Source organism: Pseudopipra pipra, chromosome 4 (assembly GCF_036250125.1).
Source record: "Pseudopipra pipra isolate bDixPip1 chromosome 4, bDixPip1.hap1, whole genome shotgun sequence".
In the NCBI taxonomy this organism is placed as follows: Eukaryota; Metazoa; Chordata; class Aves; order Passeriformes; family Pipridae; genus Pseudopipra; species Pseudopipra pipra.
The window spans coordinates 56,952,105-56,971,210 of record NC_087552.1 but is presented as its reverse complement, the minus strand read 5'-3'; the positions used below and the strand labels follow the sequence as shown (position 1 = coordinate 56,971,210).

The window sequence follows — 19,106 nt, the reverse complement described above, 5'->3', positions numbered from 1 at the left end:
AAGAAGAGCTTGCTTTGGGAGCACAAGGAACATTGTTGCTGGAGTAGTGCCCAACTGTGTGCTTCTGAAGGGAGTACAGGTAAACAGATTAATTTATCTGGAGTGAATGGTTTGCAAGGTATCTGATGATACTATTTTCAGTACATTTTTCTCCAACAGTTAAAAAAAAAAGAAATTTATACGAATACCAGCTTAAATAAAAGATCAAATTAAGGAGGAGAATGTTTCTGTTCCATGTAGCACTTATTTAATAAAAATTAGCAAAGAAATGTGTAGCCTCATGAGTCATCATATATAATTAATGGTTCATTTTAATGCTTTGTATTTAGCAAAGGACTTATTATGCCCTCCTGACAGAGCTTGTACTTTGTTTTAAATGGTTCAGCAGTAACATTTGCAGTACAGTGAATTTTAAATGGAATGTAGTTGATTCTGTGTTGAACAGGAGTTCAGAAGCAATGCAAGCTTGATTGGCAGAGTATTACTTTTTTAGTAATGTGGATTCTATTTTTTACCTTGTGTATTTTATTTTCAGTAATAATTTTATATTCAAATAAAACCTAGAAAATTTAAATAAACATCAGAATTACATTGTTAAAATATACCCTGCATATCTTGTAGCACAGCGTAACATTTGAAGCTGTTTATGCCTCTATGAGGCTATTTCAACTGCCAGGCTATTTTTACTTATATAAGAAAGTTAATGATAGTTCTTCCCTTGGTGTAATTACTGCAGAAATTTTGAAGGGTTGGAAAATTGTTGATGTAATCCAGGTTTTACACTTACTGAAATTTGTTTAGTTAGGCTCAGAATGATTATTCTTTCTGTTACAGAAATATATAAACGAAAACCAAAATCCCTCCCTTAAAGTTACAGGATTTTAAATTTTTAGGGAGTGTTTACGTTAAAATTGTTGTGGTTGTACCTGAAGTGGTTTTTACCAAGTCAGTTTAATCCTGATAAAGTTCAGTTATGGCAGAATGGAGTACATAAGGAAAGGTGAATATTTATTAGCTTTCATTGAATTTACTTTTGCTAAAGTTAGGCTGTATTTGGGGATTATGCTTTATTGTAATTTGGGAAATAATAGCAATAAAAGCAAAAAACATTGTGCCCTTGTGCAAATTCATAATGAACAGTAATAAATGCTTTGAGAGGGTACATGCTTATCTAAACCAAAAAGGCTTTGAAGAGAAATTATAGTGGATAGCCTGTAAAAATATTTAGATTGGGTAAAGTTATTTGCAGAACTGTTTGCAGCAGGATAAAAATATGTGTTCACCTGATGCAGTTCCACATTTCAGTCTAGTTGGATCACTTCTCTGCAGTGTTTATTCTTGTTGAGAAAAGAAATAGTTTAACACAGGAGCTATGCTGGAACACTTTGTTCTGTCAAGCCTCCTCTTTGTATTATGTTGCTGATCCTCTAGCTATTTTCCTTTACTTCTTTGAGTGCTGTGGTTGATGGATCTGTTTCTTGCATGATCAATGCTGCTCCAGTCATGATGCCATTTCCAAATTTAGATGCTAATTTGTGGATAGGTTGATCTCTGTGTTCAGTTGTTGTATGAATCGATTTGCTGTGCCCACCAACGTTTTTATCCTGGTGCTGCCCTATCCTATTGCTTGCTTTCAGCCTCATCAATGTTGAGTGTCTGGATTTTTTTCCATCTTGGCATCCAGACACAGAGAGTTTACGTTTAGATTATCATTTTGATGGTTGACTGCCTAGATCTCAGCAGGATACCTTGCAAAGATATACACAAAAGATTGCTAGTGGCACCTTAGTCATCAGAAAGTATGGCAAAATTTTGAAAGTCCCAAAACTATCCTGCTGTTCTGTACAGGTGAAGAACAGAGGGTACCAAGAAGTGCTGTAATGAGAGCTTGTTTTATGAAGGAAGGTCTAACAACCAGTTGCTTCTTGATTTGCAAGAACATAGACACCCAACACCTGGACTCCAGTGCCCTATCATAAGATTATGCACAATGTTAGTTTTATGGGAAAAGAAACTGTTAGGCATTAACATTTATTAAAAACAATTCATTATTTCCTGCTGAAATATGCTACATTAGTCCCTGTTTCCTTTCAGGGCTCTGTGTTGGCCTGACTCAGCCTCTGAATATTGTGACGTTTTTCCCTGGTCTGGCTGCCACCCTTTGCCTTCATGGATTGTTCCCCTATATTGCCCACTGTCTGTTACCCTGCTTGTGATAGTCTCCTTATAGTACCAGATATTATTTTTCTTCTAGAAGTAAGATACTCTTTCATCAAGATGTGTGTATTGAAATTGGAGTCTGTAGTTCTACTGGGTGTGTGCTGCATTTTGATCATGCAGGAAATGAATTCAGTTCATCAGTACAAATCTCATCGAGGTGGGGTTTTTTTCCCAATAAACCCTAGCCAGGCATTTTTATCTTGTAAAATTGTAGTAGTGCTTTTTGTATAAATAAAGTTTTGTCAACATATTTTTCATTCTTTCATAGAGAATGAAAATGCAAATGAGACTTAGGCAGTATGTTGTACCAAGCAGTTTAAAACAAACCAACCCTAGCTAAAATATAAACACCTAAATGTGTTTTGCAACCTAGTACAACATCGTATAATTTAGATCACTGTGTCCAAAGGAAAAATAAAATTATGTGGGAGACCTGGTCTAGTAATTTTGGAACATTAGCTCTTCGAAGTCTCCTCTATTCCTCAGTTTAGTTCCCATAAACACCCATATAAATTTTAAAGAGGCACCATGCTGTTAACTTACAGCAAAGCAGTTCTGAAAGATTACCTTTCACTTTCCAAAATGGGTATTTTCCCTGGTTATGTCTTATAGAGGCAGGGTATGTTCTTCTGTGTGAGAGCTGGCTGCATCCACTAGCTGGACTGTCTGCTGGATTCTCACCTTTCAGCTATCTAATTTCTGATTTGAAAACTGATCACTTTGCCCCAGTCCAGAGGGCAGCGACTCCCTAAGAGTTTCTATGGCTCTCTTGCTCTGCTTAGCACTTAGGAATGTATTGATCCTAATACAGTAGTAAACTAAAGGGAAAGTGTAAATGGGAGGAGGCTTTGGCAATTAAATCCTGAATTGACAAGAGTGGAGACAGAAGTGCCTCTATAATTTGGTGTGGAATTTTCACATGTCTTATATGAAAATTTGTCTCAGTAGGGCATTTTTCAGCCAAAGGAAGAAAATTACACCAGAGAGAGGCTAAAGATAGAAGTTTTGATAAATTAAAGATAGGAGTTTTGATAAATTAAAGATAAGTCTAAGAATATTTGCTGCAGCTGCAGAGGGCTAGGAATAATGAAATAGAACTTGACTGAATAAATGGGCACAGAGGGGTGAAGGTGACTGGTGGAGGTTGATGCACTAATGTAATCCTTGGAAAAAGTTTTCCCCAAAGTGCTGTCCTGCTTCTCTTTTGACTGCCATCCTGCTGCATGCATGGAAGAGAGTCACTAGTTTTTCGTTCTGCATCTGGGGAACAGGCTGTATTGGTAACAACAATTTACAGGAAAGACCTCTGTTCTTTTGGCCTGACAGGGAAAATTGGAGGTAGTCTGTAGACTGAACTCCTTTATCCCCTCTAATGCAATATACTGTATCAATTTCCAGAATTTCCAGGAATCTGCAAAAAACCCACTGAGAGCTGTCAATTGGACCGTCAGACCTTCCTTAATAAGATAAGAGCTCACAGATATGTGAACAGCAGAGAATTAAAATACTATTCTGATAGCACTTCTGTCGTGTCTCACACTGTTTACAGTGTCAAAACAACCCACCTGTTAGTAGATTGTACAGAAGCTTTTTTGTGTGTAATTCATCATGTGTCAATGAGTTTTATTTGTGAGGGGCTTTTTGCATATCTAAAAAGCATATGTACCGGGTCTGACAGGTAAACACCCATGGACCTTGAGATTAAAATTAGCTATATTTAACCCAGAAGACAAAGTTGAATATTTACAGAAGGGTGCACAAAAACTTCCAAGAAACAGTACTGCAGAATCGGCCCAGCTTGATGCATGTTATTTTATTTAAAATTCCCACAGGAAAGGTACAAACCCATTGCCTAGCAGCAGGAGGAATCCTTTATAAAATACTCCTTGAAGCTGTTGCTTAAAAGGATATTGTTTGAGCTGCCCAAGAACTCCAATGAAAATCTTAGTTTCCCTGATATTAGCAGTGATCCTTTGCCAGCTTTTACCATTGTGCTGAATGGAGTATATGTTTGTCATGTGACATGAGAGTTTATATATAATTCACCAGACCTCAAAAAGCATGCTTACAATCTTTTTGCTATTGCAGTCAATAACCCAAATATAAAAGCCTTCCTTACCTGTAATGGCAAGGGGACTTGAAATAAGAGCGGAAGTATTGGTGCTGTCAGTCTCGGAGTATTGGCCATTCCTCTTTTCAATTAGGGAAAATTCACGTAGACTAACTTTTCCAACAAGCTCTGCAGCACAGAAACACCCTTTTCCATGTATAAATTGTAAGGCAAATTATAGGATTGTGGAGTTTTTGTTGTGTGTGATGGACCTAAAGCATGCTGTGCAGTCAGCAGTGCTGTTAGGGCTGGCAAACTGCACAAGCTGGTGAAAGGTTATTTTTAATAGCAGTATAACTTACTGCAGTCGAATCAGTAGCTGATAGGCCTACAGCATATTGTTGAGTAGCTTCTGGTAAGAGATGTCTCACATTTCTATGTAGATGATATGGCCATATGCTTCTAACATGTGCCTTGAGCTGTCATGGCAGTGAGTAAGTTGCACACAGATCTCCTGGTGTTATTTTCAGGTTGGCAGCCAGTGTTGCTATTCTTTTTTCTAAACCTCTAGCTTTATTATCTGATGTTAATCAGCTATTGCCACACTCCATGCTCAGAAAAATATGTATTTGTAGTCACTTGACAGAAACTTCTGAGTTTCTGCCTGTTGTCCTTTTGGACCTTTATGGTGTATTTGTTTTCTCCTCTTGGTCTAGCTGTAGAAGAGGGAGATGCTATAGCAGCTGGTCCTGCTATTGCTGGAAAATCTGCAGCACCATCTGTGTGGTAGTGTCATGGTATGGTTATAAAGCTGGTTGGTGCCTAATTGTCTGTGTGGAGTGCATTTCATTACAAGAGGTTGTATATACCCAGTAGTCACAGCTGCAGTGGGGAATGTTTGGTGCACAGTTGGCTTTTTTGGTCTGAAAATGACATTTCTTGTCTGAAAGAGGTGAACTGTGGGAGGTTAAGTGCGAAATTATAGAATGTTTTCAGTTTGATTCTTTCAGGTAAAATACATTGAGTGGCTAGTTTTTTACACGTGTATGTGTGTATTTATGACCATTTGTGCTAAGTGTGTGGGGTACTTGCTGAGAATATTAAATGTATATGTCACTGCATACTCGTGCTCCCTTCTTCTCTCCTTCCCAACATACAGCTTTTAGCACTGATGGAAAAGACAAAGACATTGAGTGAGAAAAAAGTTGACTGATTACTTTTTTGGCTGCAATTACCATTGCTCGAAGAAGCAGTTTACTTTGTGTGTAACCTTAAGCATGTGTGTGTCCTACTTCATAACTTAAATCATGCAATTTACTTTATCTTTAGTGCTTGATGCTTATTTATTTGTTCATTTATTTTTCATATTAGGTCAGCCTACACAAACCAGAAATTAAGTTGGAATCACTAAAAGAAGATATTAAGGATTTTCTAAAGACGTCAGGTTTGTAATACTTCATTGATACATTTGTGAACAATATAGATCTATGTAAGCACGTACATGTCATAAGAGATGAACATAGTCCTTAGTGCAGCTTGATGTCTTGTCACTGACAGGAGCCAGAAGCAGACGTTCAGTGATTGCAGATTATTAAACTAGATAGAGAAAATTAAAAGGGAAAATGTTCTTGGATTCCATCAGCATTTTGAAAAACATACTATGCAAAGAAATGTTTTTATAATTTTATAAGATAGTGGAAATTTTTTTAAAGTTCGGAGTGATACGAGAGTTCAGTCACTTCTGAAAATGGAAATTAATCTTCAGGGAGGTATTCTTGAAAATTTTACCTTCATTAAATTTCCGGTGTGCATTGGAAGTTGTAGGCTATGTAACTATAATGTGAAGATTTTATGGTAAGCGATTTAAAATTTATGATCACCAGGAACACTGTGTCTGTTAATATTAATAGATGTTTTAATAAAATGATGTCTTTGAAAAAATAGGATGTAATTTTTTAACGAAAACTATGTTGTAATTATTTGAATAGCAGATGGAAATAAAGGATATTCAGTCTTTACACAGGTTTCAACTTGTAGTTTTCCTATCTGAATTGGATTAAGATTTCTTCATCTCTTCCTATCTGTCTGGTAGGTAGACAGGAACAGACAGAAAACTCCAGTGACTGCAAAGCAACCTCTGATTCATGTTCTGTTAGTATTAATTCCTGAAATTGTCTTCTGGTTATTTTTTTATTTTAACAGGTTGGGAAAAGAAGCTTCAGAATGCTGTTTATAGTGAACTCAACGTGTGAGTTTATTTAGTATTTTTATTTAATGAGCTCTACTCACATGATTTTGTTTTGATTCATTTGTATATGTAGGTGTATAACGTGTTACTATAATCTGCAAGATCTGTCATACCAACAGTACCTGCTTCATTTCTGGTTTTAAAGTGTCATTATTTCTTTTTCATCCTAGTGAAAATATTGGACTCAAGTACATTTTAAAGAATGAGTGAAACAAATATCACCAAATTGCCAATTTTTTTAGTTACTTTAGTATTTTCTTTGTTGCTTTATTTCCAAAGGTTCCAACAGTCATAATATAATTCTTGTGTAGATGAGGTAGTTGCTACAAATGAGTTTTAATTATTTTCATATGTTTATTACAGCATTGCACATAGTGGTTGTATTGTTATTTTTAAAATTCTTTAAGATATTGGATCTCTAGGCTTACTAGTGTGTACAGTGTTCATCATGCTTGAGATATGGTTATAAACACACCAAAATTGGTCAAGTTTCCTTTTTATTATTGTTCATCAAACTTCAGATTAGACTTTTGGGAAGCATAAGTTGCCTTTACATTCTGACACAGTGGAAAGCTGAATTTCATAACAGATATAGCCTTAAATGCAACTATAAAATAGGAAATGTGTATGGAAATCTATTTGTGCTAATTTAAATAAGCTTATTAGAGTTACCAGTTTGGCACAATGTATCTTAGCAGTAGCTGGGACTTGAATCAGCCAAATGCTTCTGTCTGTCAGTAAGGATTCATCTTCATCATATCTTTCCAGGGAGAAATATTTACCTGTCTCTTTGGCTAATGCTGATACTTTCTTTGAGTTCATGGAAATAAGCAGCAAAATAAGGAAATTAGCACTGGAAAATTGAAATTAACTAAGAATACCAAGATTTCATGAGCACTGTGGAAAAGACAAGAAACAGCATTGCTGAAATCTGTTAGTATTGATTCCATTTTACACATAGGGACAGGGTAGTCCAGAACTCATTCGCAGCAAGTAAAAGAATGACCTTATCAGTTAAGAACGGGGAGAAATTTGGGGAGGGTTTCCCAAAAACCTATGATAGGAACTGATTGAATACATGTAAACAAATGAAAATTCAGGTTAACTATTAGAGAAGCTATATGTAAATTTTGTTTCCTGAAAGACATTTTAGATATTTAAAACTAAGCTGGATAAAATGTTTGGCAATAACACATTGGAAATAATCTGCACTACTGGAGATAAATTAGTGTTTGGCTTGTTTTTTTATTTTTGGTCCAGATTTAATATTTTGGCATAATGCAATTTATGAGTGAGCACTCAACTTTGCTTAGATCAACACCTCAAAGTTCTAATTGCTCTAATTGATGTACATGCTCACTATTGATTTTTAAGGGATATCTTCCAAAAAAACGCGTTGTCTCTTGAAAAAATGTAATGCCCTGGAGAGTGAGAGTTCCAGGAGATCATAAAGATTATATGATGTGAAGCGAATACACCTTTAAAATACCTGATTTGTCAATGTAATTATTCGATTTTGTTTTACAAATATGTGAAATTATAAGAGATTCTTTTTAATATAAGAAAAACTCATGTTGAAATGTTATTCTTACATATTGTTATATTATTTGAATCCATAGAATGGATGAGGAAAAAATACTTCTAAAAATAATTTTTAGTTTTGATCAACATACACTGTGTTTTTACTAGTGCTCTCATGAAAGAAGTTTGTGTTTAGGTTTACTAATACAGGATTAATTAAGCAAAATACTAAATCTTAACATTGAAGGTATACTGTATTTTCTTTAAGGTTTCCTCTGCCCTGTCATCCTGCAGCACCGCCTGAGCATATTAAAGAACCTTTAGCCTATATGAGGAAAGCACAGGTTGGTGGTTATCAGTTTTATCATTCACATCAGATCTTTAATTAGGTTATTTGAGATTTACTCTGTAGAATGTATTTGTCCAATTTCTAGGTTCTGTACTTTAGGAAAAGGACAGATTTGTAATTGCATCAAAGTAATACTATATATGTGACACTTTACATACATAAAAACCTGCTCAAGTAATTCTCCAGCTGTGAAAGAAGTATGATATAGTGGCAAGTGGGTGAAAAATCCAGAATAGAGATGATGTGACTGTGTCAAAGAGGAGAATTTGGTTTTATTGAGAAGAAGAAAAAGGGAAGCTTGGGGCTACAAAAATATTTTTTTGAAGAGACACATCGCAGTGAAAGATAACAGGCTGCAGAGACAGTGAGCTCTTCAGAAAGAAGAGATGTATTTAGGACTTAAAAATGTGAAAGGAAGATGAAAAATATAGAGCTAAGGAGCTTATAGCATATTGAAGGAGAATAAGAGAAACTGAACTATAAAGATTAAATGAGGATTTTTGGTGTCAGAAAAAAATATATTTGCTTCGTTGGTTTTAATTTTTTGCCAGTATATGCCATTTGAAAAAAAATTTAAAAATCCATGTAAAAATGTAAAACAAAAAAAGCTTCAGGAATATGATCTAACCAAAACATATGAGATAGGATAAAAGTGTAGTTAACTCAGCCGTGCCTAGAAATACATTGTAGTATTGTTTTACAAGGTATTCAACAAATTGTGTTACTTTTACAATCATATTTGTTGTTTATTCCAGGAAGTCTTACCTCGCTGTCCTGGTTTTCAGTCTTTAGCATTTGGGGAGAAGGATTGCGTTAACCAATTTTTCTTGTTCTTGTGTGGTGTGAAATGTAATGCCACAATTTGCAGCCTGATTAATGCAAAACCCACAGAGCTATATTTATGTGTATGTTTGTCTAAAGCAGTTTCACTGGTTATCGTTTTACACAAGTGTATACAATACTTACAGTAGCCAGTATTTTTAGCCTTATGTAGAAAGGCCTGTTATTTCAGTAGTTTAAAAATGAGAAGTCCTGTCTTTGCTAGTTCCAAAACTTGATAGCCCTATTTCAAAGAGTATTAGTCATCCATGTCCTCTGGGGCGGGTTAACCCTGGAGGCAGCTCAGCCACTCGCTCACTTCCCCCCAGTGAAATGGGAGAGAACCGGAAGGGCAACAGTGAGAAATCTTGTTATAAATACAGTTTAATTGGCAAAGCAAAAGCTACACATGCCAACAAAGCAAAATAAGAATAGATTGACTACTTTCCATAGGCAGACAACTTTTTTTCAAGCTTTTTTATTCAGAGCATACTCAATTTTTATTAGGCACAGTCACCATTTATGGCGCTGTTTCCATTGTTATGAGTTTGTTGACAATTTCTTTATCCTTTTCTATCTTAATTAATTTTGCTCTCCTTCAGAATTCTGGAAAGAAGGGTAATATTCCCTGAAAACCATCTTTGATATCAGTTATCGGAATGACTTTGAATCAGTAATTAAAAATATATTAGTATTTTTCTAGAATAGATATTAAAAAGTTCATAATTAACCCCTCTCCTCCTCAAATTAGTTCTTTTTTTCTCATAGCTAGCAGACTGTAGTTTTTGTATTGTTTTCACTACCTCAAAAGAAAAACAAGATTTCTAGTGAAAAATAGAGCATTAATGGCAATAAGTAGTAATGCTGTAAGTCACAGACCTATAAAATGGTTTGGGTTGGAAGAGACATTAAAGATCATCTAGTTCTCTAGTTCCAATCCCCTGCCATAGGCAGGGACACCTTCTGCTAGCTCAGGCTGCTCAAAGCCCCATGCAGCCTGGCCTTGAACACTTTCAGGGATGGGGCATCCACAACTTACTTCTCTGGGCATCCTGTTCTCACCAACTCACAGTAAAGAATTTCTTCCTCATATCTCATCTAAACCTACCCTTTCAGTTTAAACCCATTCCCCCTTGTCCTATCACTTTATATGTTTCTGAAAGGTCCCTCTCTAGCTTTCCTATAAGCCCCTTTTGGGTACTGGAAACCATTCTATGATTCTATGAAGTAGTTTTCAAATTGCAGTGCTGCCTTCCTCAGTTTCTGCTATTTTACTGAATGTTATCATTGTAACCATAGCAATCCTAGCAGTGTGTTTTCTTAGTGTTAAATTTCTCCATAAAACTACAAGAATCATCTTGTAAAATGTATTGTTACCATCAGTAAAATTACTTTATGAGCTCTGCCTCTGCCTTTTATTTCAGTCAAGGACAGTGTATTGTTTCTGCTCACTGTCCTGGAGAGAGGGAAGGGTATCTTGCTTGCAGAGGCTTTATAACCCTCACACTTTTTTTTTTTAATGTTTTGCATTTTTTTGAACACCTTTTACTGGGCAGAGTCTTGAAGGCTGAATTATGGCACAGTTTAGGGCTATCCATAAGAGTTTAATTACTAACATGTTGCATCCCCAGTGCAATAAGCATAATAATGTCTGGTCTGGCAGTTGTCAGTCACACCAAGTCCATTGCTCCTTGGAATGAGCTGCTTCTCAGTCTTTCAAAGCTGCCATCTGCCTCTCCTGTGCTTCTTTTGTAGTTTTCTTATCTTCAAGTATATCTGTGCTATTTTTCTCCCCCCAACCCCCTCATCCTCCCTTACTTTTGATGACATCAAGTGTACCCTGATGAAGTTTGCTATGGTACCAAACTGGGTGGGGAAGTAGCCACTTCAGAAGGGAGAGTCACCATGCAGAAAGGCTTGGATATGCTGGAAAAGTGGGCTAACAAGAGCTTTATGAAATACAAAGACAAATGTAAGGTTTTGCATGTGGGAAAACATAACCTAGGAGTGCAGCACAGGCTGGGGAGAAGCTCTATGGAAACAAACCCAGAGGACCTGGTGGCGAACAAGCTCCACATGAGTGAACAGCGTGCTGCTGTGGCAAGGAAAGGCAACAGGATGCTGGGTTGCATCAACAGGGTCAGCAGAGATAAAGATATCGTTATCCCACTCTACTTAGTGCTTGTCAGGTCGCATTTGGAATACTGTGTTCAGTTTTGGTCCCCACTCTACAAAATATTTGGATGGCTGGAGAAGATCGAGAGAAGGGCCATGAAGATAATCAAAGGACTGAGAAGCCTGCAATGTGAGGAAAGGCTGAGAGAGTTGAGATTGTTCAACTCTTGAACAATTGAGAAAAGAAGGCTTAGGGAAGACCTTATCCATGTTTCAGTATTTAAAGGATGGCAACAGAGAAGAAGACGACTCCGTTTTTGCAAGGAGTCACATGAAAAAGATGAAAGGTAATGGGGACATTCTGATTGGACACAAGAGGAAAATTTTTCACATTGAGAACAATCAGCCATTAAAATAATTTCCCCATGGAAGTGGTGGATTCTCCAACACTGGACCCTTTAAGATTCAGCTGGACAGCGTGCTGGCCACTCTGCTTTGCCAAGAAATGTTGGATCAGGTAATCCTTGAGGTCCCCATTCAACCTGGTCTTTTGTGATTCTATGATCTCGATAATTTCACTTTGATTTTTTAATTTGCTACTAACACCTCTTTATTCTGTTTCCACTTCCTTATCCTATATGGCTTAGTAGTCTTCATGTTCTCTCATTTCTTAATTCTCTAGCAACAAAACCTCACTTCTCAGCAAAACAGTAAATGCTCTGTACTACTCCTCTTTGAGAGATTAACCAGTTTGTGGCATGGTGTTGTCTAACTGCAGCATTTGTAAGGAATTTAAATATAAAAATATAGTTAAATAGAAATATTATACAGAATATGAGAAAAAATAATGCAATTTGGAAAACATTCCTTATAGTCAAAACTCATTTCTGTTTTGTTTATGCAAGAGAAAGTGAAGGCATGACTTGACTGTGAGAAAAAAAGTCTGGTGAAAGTGAGCTATTGTGTTTGATGGAAAAAGATATGAGAGTGTCTTGTAAATGGAAGCTAAAATGAAACAATTATAGACAAGGTACATATTTTATTTTTTAACAGAACATTTGAACATCTGCACTTCCCTTCATTTGCTTCCTGTTAATAAACTGCATCCTCTTTTGGACAGAACTTTGAGGAGCATGGTTAGACAGTAACTAACTGTAGTAGAACTTGTGTCTACAGCAAATTATAAGTGATAAATAGAGCTAAATGACATTAAGAGGAGTCTTTGCATTCATTTGATTGAGGCTTGACTCATCATCCACAGAAAACTAAATTAAATATAAAACCCACCAGTGGTGCTGTAATCAGGGAAGGAAAATCCTAAGTCAGTTGAAAAGGAAGTCAGAACTAGTTGTCATTAACTTAAGAGGAATTAGCCACGAGTTAGGCACTATTGCAGCCTAATGCAATAGTCAGAAAAATCTGATTGCTCTTTCCACTTTCTGCTGAGGTATTGTCTACTTACTGTTTTCTCAGATTAGAGAACTGTTTCCTGAGCATTATGTTAGAAGAGCTATTTTTTTGAGCATTACAGAATACCAAATTTCTAACGTTTTTAAACTTCTGACAACATCGAAGACATGTTTTGTGGAGAAAGACCCTCACTCTCTTCAAATCACAAAGTGGAGAAGGCACTTGCTGTGCACAGTTGATTGAATTGCTTATAATTATTGGAAAAATTTGTTATATGTTGATCTGTAAGGAAACTTGATCGTTAGGCATATATGAAAATCAGTAATTGTGAAAAATACATGCTTTCTTTGACATCTGAAATATGAACAACTAAATTTTCTGGCTTTTTAATTGCGTTGTAAATGATGAAATCTATTTGATCTGTTGTTTTCATGTAAAGAAGCATGTAAATATTCCCTTAATATTTTTTCAGATGTCAGCTAGTGACTCTTGCTATCCTTTCTTATACATGACTTCAGAGAGCTGCTTGTTATTACATGATAAATGCCATTTTCAGGAAAAATAAATTCTCTATAATTTATTTTTTGTGTGTGTTTTAGGGAAGCTGGGAGAAGCGAATTCTAAAAAGTCTAAACAGCATGTGCACAGAGCTCAGTATCCCACTAGCTCAGAAGGTAAGGTAATTTTCTGTTGTCAAACTGACTTTTTTTTTTAAATTAGGCCTTGTCTTGCACACTTGTAATGTTCATTTTACACATGGTTATCAGGAGCTGCATGTCTGATATCCAGACAATTTTAGTGCAGAATAATTAATATATGGATATGTCTTGTAATATTTTCTTAAAAGTAGTTATTTAAAAGATGTTTAGATAGATAGATAGATATGGATATATATATATATATATATATATATAGGGATAGTGGAAAAGAATGCATCAACTTAACTTGGGAGAAAATGAAGGCCATAGGTAGATTTTCCTCTTTGCTGTTGCGGTAATTATCCTCTTGAGGGAGCAGCACGTTGGAAAGCTAATTACTGCATTCATTGCTCTTCAATAGAACATTTTGTGTGCAAACTCAGCTGTGTAAGTTCTAGCTGTGCAGCCTGCATGTGATATAGATGTACTCTGTGTGCCAGAGGAGGCTGTAGTTGAACTAGTACATTAGGGGAGAGAGTTACTGGCACACTGCTGATTTTGTTTGTCATTCATTCTGCTCTGTTTTATTGGGGTTTTTTGTTAATTTAGAGGCTTTAATTTTAAAGAACATGGAATTAGGCAGTAATGTTAGAATTTTTTGTTCATTCCCGTGATATACCTCTGTGATAGGTGGCAGAACGTCTATGGTTCATCATGAGATAAAGGATGCAGCTGTGTTTGTTTTTCATGACTGCTGGGGAAGGAATAAATCCAACAGCTCTATTGAATGTGCAGTAAATCTTTAATGATGTGAAACTAAGTACTAAATAGCATAAAATTCATTAATAAACACCTGAAACTATTTAATGGGCTCTTTTTTTCCTGTAAGTGGAACCTGGGCTTCCTACAGTAGAATATACCTTCAGGCTGGGAAAAATTTTTGAGCAAATAAGTTTGTGGTACTGTTTTTTAAAGTGTTATGTTAATATATGCATATTTGAAATAGGCATGTTTTTATTCATACTGTTAAAAAAAGAAGAGTTACTTTTTGTGCCTTTCAGAGGCCTGTAAGTGAACAGAAAGAACTGCTTAATAAATGGAATGAAATGGGAACTGATGAGCCAGGTAAGGTCAAATAAATGTACATGCATTACATTTTTGTACATAGAGAGGTAGCATGCACATCTTACTTATCAGTCAAAGGTTAATCTCTTCAAGGCAAACTGATTTCAATCTTTTTTCTCATTGGTAATTTGTAATTATGGATAAATAAGTATTTCATTGTTATTTTGCTTCAAGTTATGGTATACTAGTATTGAATCATCACTGAGAGATTATGGTAGAATACTCCATATTCCAGTGCTTTATAGATTTATACAATTAGGACAAAGCTCCCCTTAGTGTGTAAACTTAGGCTCATAAAAAGAAAATGTTCAGAACTGTGGATAATTAAGCTCAGACTTTTTCTTGAAAAAGATAAAAATAACTGTTGCACAGAATAGTCAGTGATTTACTTTTGGAGAGCAAAACTAATTGCGTTGCTAGTTCATATCCAAATTCCTTAAAATAAAGGATTTTTCAAAGGTGGTATTTTCTATCACAGTACAACCTGTCTGATGGCAGATACTTTTCATGGATTGTTTATGACTACTCCCTAGTTTTTGTTTGACAGCAGTATGTGCAATTCAACAATCTAAGCTGTTAAAAAAATACCCTGCTTTTGAATATTGTGTCTCATGTCTAGGACTGGTTCAGTCTAAAGGCTTATGAGGATTAAGTAAAAGCTTCCTGTGAGTACTGTTCACTTCACAGAATCATAGAATGATTCCTTAAAGGGACCTTAAAGAACACCCCTCCCTCCATTTGCTTGGGGTTTACAAAACCAAGGCACTATCAGTAGCATAATTGTGAGAGAATATGTGGTGGTTGTAGGTATGGTATCTGTGATAGGGTTATTTTGATCTTTGCCCTAATATGTTATTCAGATTGCTAGATTGTGTTATAGATATGGGGTATGTTTTTTTCATATTTTGGTTTTAACATAGTTCACTGAAATCTCATTTCAGATCTAAGTCTCTTCCGGCCTGTTTATGCACCTAAAGATTTTCTTGAGGTAAGCATTTATGAAACAATACTCAGCCACTGACTTGTATCCATTATAGTCTTTTATGTGAAGTGGAAAAAATAATTGTTAAGTGTATTTCATACAAGTTGTCCTTTATAGCAAGTGAAATTTGGCATATTTTTTGTAACAGTCAATGTTTGGACAAAATGCTATTGTCCCTTTTCTTTAATTGCAGTTTTAAATTGTACCTGTGATAAACTTCTCTTTCTACAAAGAACAGTCTGGGGCTAACTTTTTTCCTGTGAGAGCAATTCTCCAACTGATTTTGTAATTCATTTTATGTTTTAAATTCCAGTACATTAAGCTGATAAATCACAGTATGTGAAGCTGATACACTCTTTGGTGGTGGATTGCAGACCTGTATGCAGTTGAAATTGTAGGTCGTCTATGAAGACTGTAAAAAATCAAACATGAAACAGGACTGTGTGGAATTTGGAGGCTTTTGTCTGTTATCAAACTGAACCATTAAAAGAATGGTGACTGTGGATTTAAACTCAGAAATGACAGTAATATTCATAATTTCATGTGGTTCAAGCACAGACATCTTAGTAAAACAGAACTTGCTTTACCAGCTATGTCTAGAACAGGCATGGAATAATGGACAATAAACATGACAACAGTGAACTTAATGGTGACACAGTAGGAAATTTTTTGATTAAAATATGATTGGAACATTTTTTTTTAAATTGTTATCTGTATATTCTTTGAGTTATACGGGAAAGAAACCATCTAAAGCATAACAACAGTGTAGAATTCTGGAGTTAAGGTGGCCTCCAAATTTACAGAGTAAAACTTAGAAGTTTTACTGAATTATCAGTAAGAATTAATATGTTCACATTTCAATGTGTTTCAGTGCAAATTTAGTGGAATATGCTTTGTAGTTGTAGAGGAGATTACAGTGTTTCCGACTTAAGTGTAAATTGTTTCATAGTTATGAATTGTGAATGCATTTCTGAATCCCACAATAAACTTTATATACATTTTATGACATTTCTAAAGAGCTTCTTTTGTTCACTTATCATAAGAATCTTGAAAATGTTTAATTTATTCTGTTTTCCATCACTATACTAACAAACAAGTTGTGTTTTAATCTTAGATCTATAAACAAACCAATCTTCTTTTTAGCCTTATCCAATGACCCTCATGATCACTCTCTTTTTCCTTTATACTGTTTCCTTTCCGGAGTTGCTTTAAATTTACAAGTCTGACAGTGAGGTTATTAGAATTATTAGTATTATTAGTATTAGAATACTTACAAGACTGGGAATTGTAGAGGGAGGATGTTATTAAAGAATTTCATAAGAGATGGAAACTCGTGTTAGAAAGAATACTTGTGGTTCAACATCATATCAAAATCTAGACCAAGGAATGACAGTATGGAAGACACTTTAAATTCCTTTATAGATCGCAGTTACTTATCTTGACATGATTCCTTGTCCTTTAAATTTTATACTTTCAATTTAGTAATTATTTTTGGTCTCAAGTGAAAGAAGATATTTAGATACATTGTTATTTAGTAAGAACTTATTTTAGTAGTAAGTTATGTAGCACTTTGATTGGAAGCTCTATAAGATGCCAGTGTAAGAATATAGATAAAAATTCTTTCAGAGAAAAGCAATATTGAAGAATATCCTGGATATTGTAGACATCAGAAATATTCTGTTGGCATTTGAATAGCTTTGATGAGGAAGTAGATTTTAGTTAAGACATTACTAGTTAGTCAGCACTTAATCCCATAAATCAAAAATTATTTCTGCCTTTTTATTCATATTTTGAATGTGTTTGCTTCCTTAAAAGTTTGAATCCTTTTTGATTTTGAAAATATTGAGATATAATTTAATAATTTAGGTCTATATATGTAAGTTGGGGGAAATGGTTTTGTGCTGAATTTACTATTTCTAATACTGCTGATGTTAAGAAGAGTTCTGAATGTAAGCAAGGAATGACAGAGCTACCATTTTTAAGGTACTGATGAATCTTCGAAACCCAAATTATGAAAATGGAGAACAGCCTAGTTTCAGAAATCATCTTGGGCTAATTCAGGTTCCTTTAAAAGTTAAAGATATTTCAGAATTGGTAAGTATATTTTTTCTTATAAGGGGTTTCTGTAAGAGGTATTTTGCCTTCCTAATGAAAAAATTCTAAGGAATAACAGTATTATCATAAGTTTCTCCTTTTGAAGGTGAAAAACAATCTAAATGTGTAGTTAAAATACAGAGCATAAAAAAGTTTAATGAAAAATAAAACATAAACAGTAAATTATCTGCCAGTAGGAAAGTTTTGATTTTATGCCACACAGGTTTAATTTGTGCCAAAAACACATTTCTGTACACTTTATTCGCTTACTCATTTTTTTCTGTACAAGCAACTTGAAATATCTACCTTAATTCTAAAGTTTTATTTGATCCTGTACAAGATCAGTAATCTGACAATGAATTAGCTTCTGATTTTCTTCTCAAAGTAATTTTAAGTCCCTTTATTGTCAGGTTGTAAATGAAAGGAAATGTTTGAGTACTAGTGTATTGTAGTTAGAAAATAGGAAAATTCTTCTTAATGCTTCACTGATGAGACTCTTGGGGATTTTATCCTAGTAGAAAAGCTTTCCCCTGGGTTGGAAAAGAGCTGGGAATTAGAGATCCTTAACCTGATCTTTCATTCACCACTTTACTACATCCATGTCATAGTTGACATGCAAACTGGGGCCTATAACTAAAACTAGAGTAAGAATTGATGTGAGATTCTTTTTTTTTAAAACCTGACTCCATATTTCATATGCATTTAAAAAAACTTAATTTGGTTTAGAAATGATTTGCATTAAGCCTTTAAGAAGAAATCTCTAGTGATTTAGAGAATTAAACATTGTTAATTACTTTTTTGTAATTTTGTTTCTTTTCAGAAAGAAGACTTCAGTGAACTAGGCTTAAATATAGGACAACTGGGTATTGATGATTCAGCACAAGTGCCTCCTGGTAAGCTAATGCTGTGCTTCAGTCATTTAAATAGAACACTAATGAGTAGAATACTTTGCAATTACCAAGTAATTTGTATATTTTTCTCATAATAAACCATAAATATTTGTTCTGTAACTATGATTGTAGTGATTTTCTTAGTAAAACACAGTTAATAATAGAAAACATTGCGTATATGAAGAGTCAGTTTTGGCTAAGATTGAAAGTCATCACCAGAAGTTGAAAATACATTAATTTCAGTATGTTGGAACACTTCAGGATCTAGAGAACCACACTCACTGTTTCCAAAAATACAGAAAATATCAATAAATGTTAAGCCAACTAACAGGCATATATATATACATATATAAAAAATATATTTTATTTGTATATACATACCTAAGTATATTTATATTTCATCATATATTTGTAAATATATATTTAATACACACACACACACAAATGTATTTTAAATAACTAGTTTTAAGAAAATATTACAGGACATATCCATATATTAATATTCAGTATCTTAAATAGTGCATAATTTCTGTTGGTTTTCCATCGATGCATCTATGCCTGTAAAAGAGGTTTTAAAATGGTCTTTCCATACAAAAATGGAAATCACTATAGTATCAATATTATTATCAGTATTCTTTTTAAAAG

The 19,106-nt window shown here is 34.7% G+C and overlaps 1 protein-coding gene across 3 annotated transcripts in view; it reads left to right on the top strand.

Moving 5' to 3' along the window:
* TBC1D19 (TBC1 domain family member 19) overlaps window positions 1–19,106 on the top strand; it is a 46,599-nt gene that overhangs the window by 4,245 nt on the left and 23,248 nt on the right. For all 3 annotated transcript variants that reach the window (XM_064653074.1, XM_064653072.1, XM_064653073.1), the window contains exons 2-9: window positions 5,642–5,714; window positions 6,473–6,518; window positions 8,308–8,383; window positions 13,332–13,406; window positions 14,432–14,495; window positions 15,437–15,483; window positions 17,461–17,571; window positions 18,392–18,464. In XM_064653074.1, the coding sequence (XP_064509144.1) occupies window positions 5,642–5,714; window positions 6,473–6,518; window positions 8,308–8,383; window positions 13,332–13,406; window positions 14,432–14,495; window positions 15,437–15,483; window positions 17,461–17,571; window positions 18,392–18,464 (565 nt within the window). The remainder of the gene's footprint in view (window positions 1–5,641; window positions 5,715–6,472; window positions 6,519–8,307; window positions 8,384–13,331; window positions 13,407–14,431; window positions 14,496–15,436; window positions 15,484–17,460; window positions 17,572–18,391; window positions 18,465–19,106) is intronic.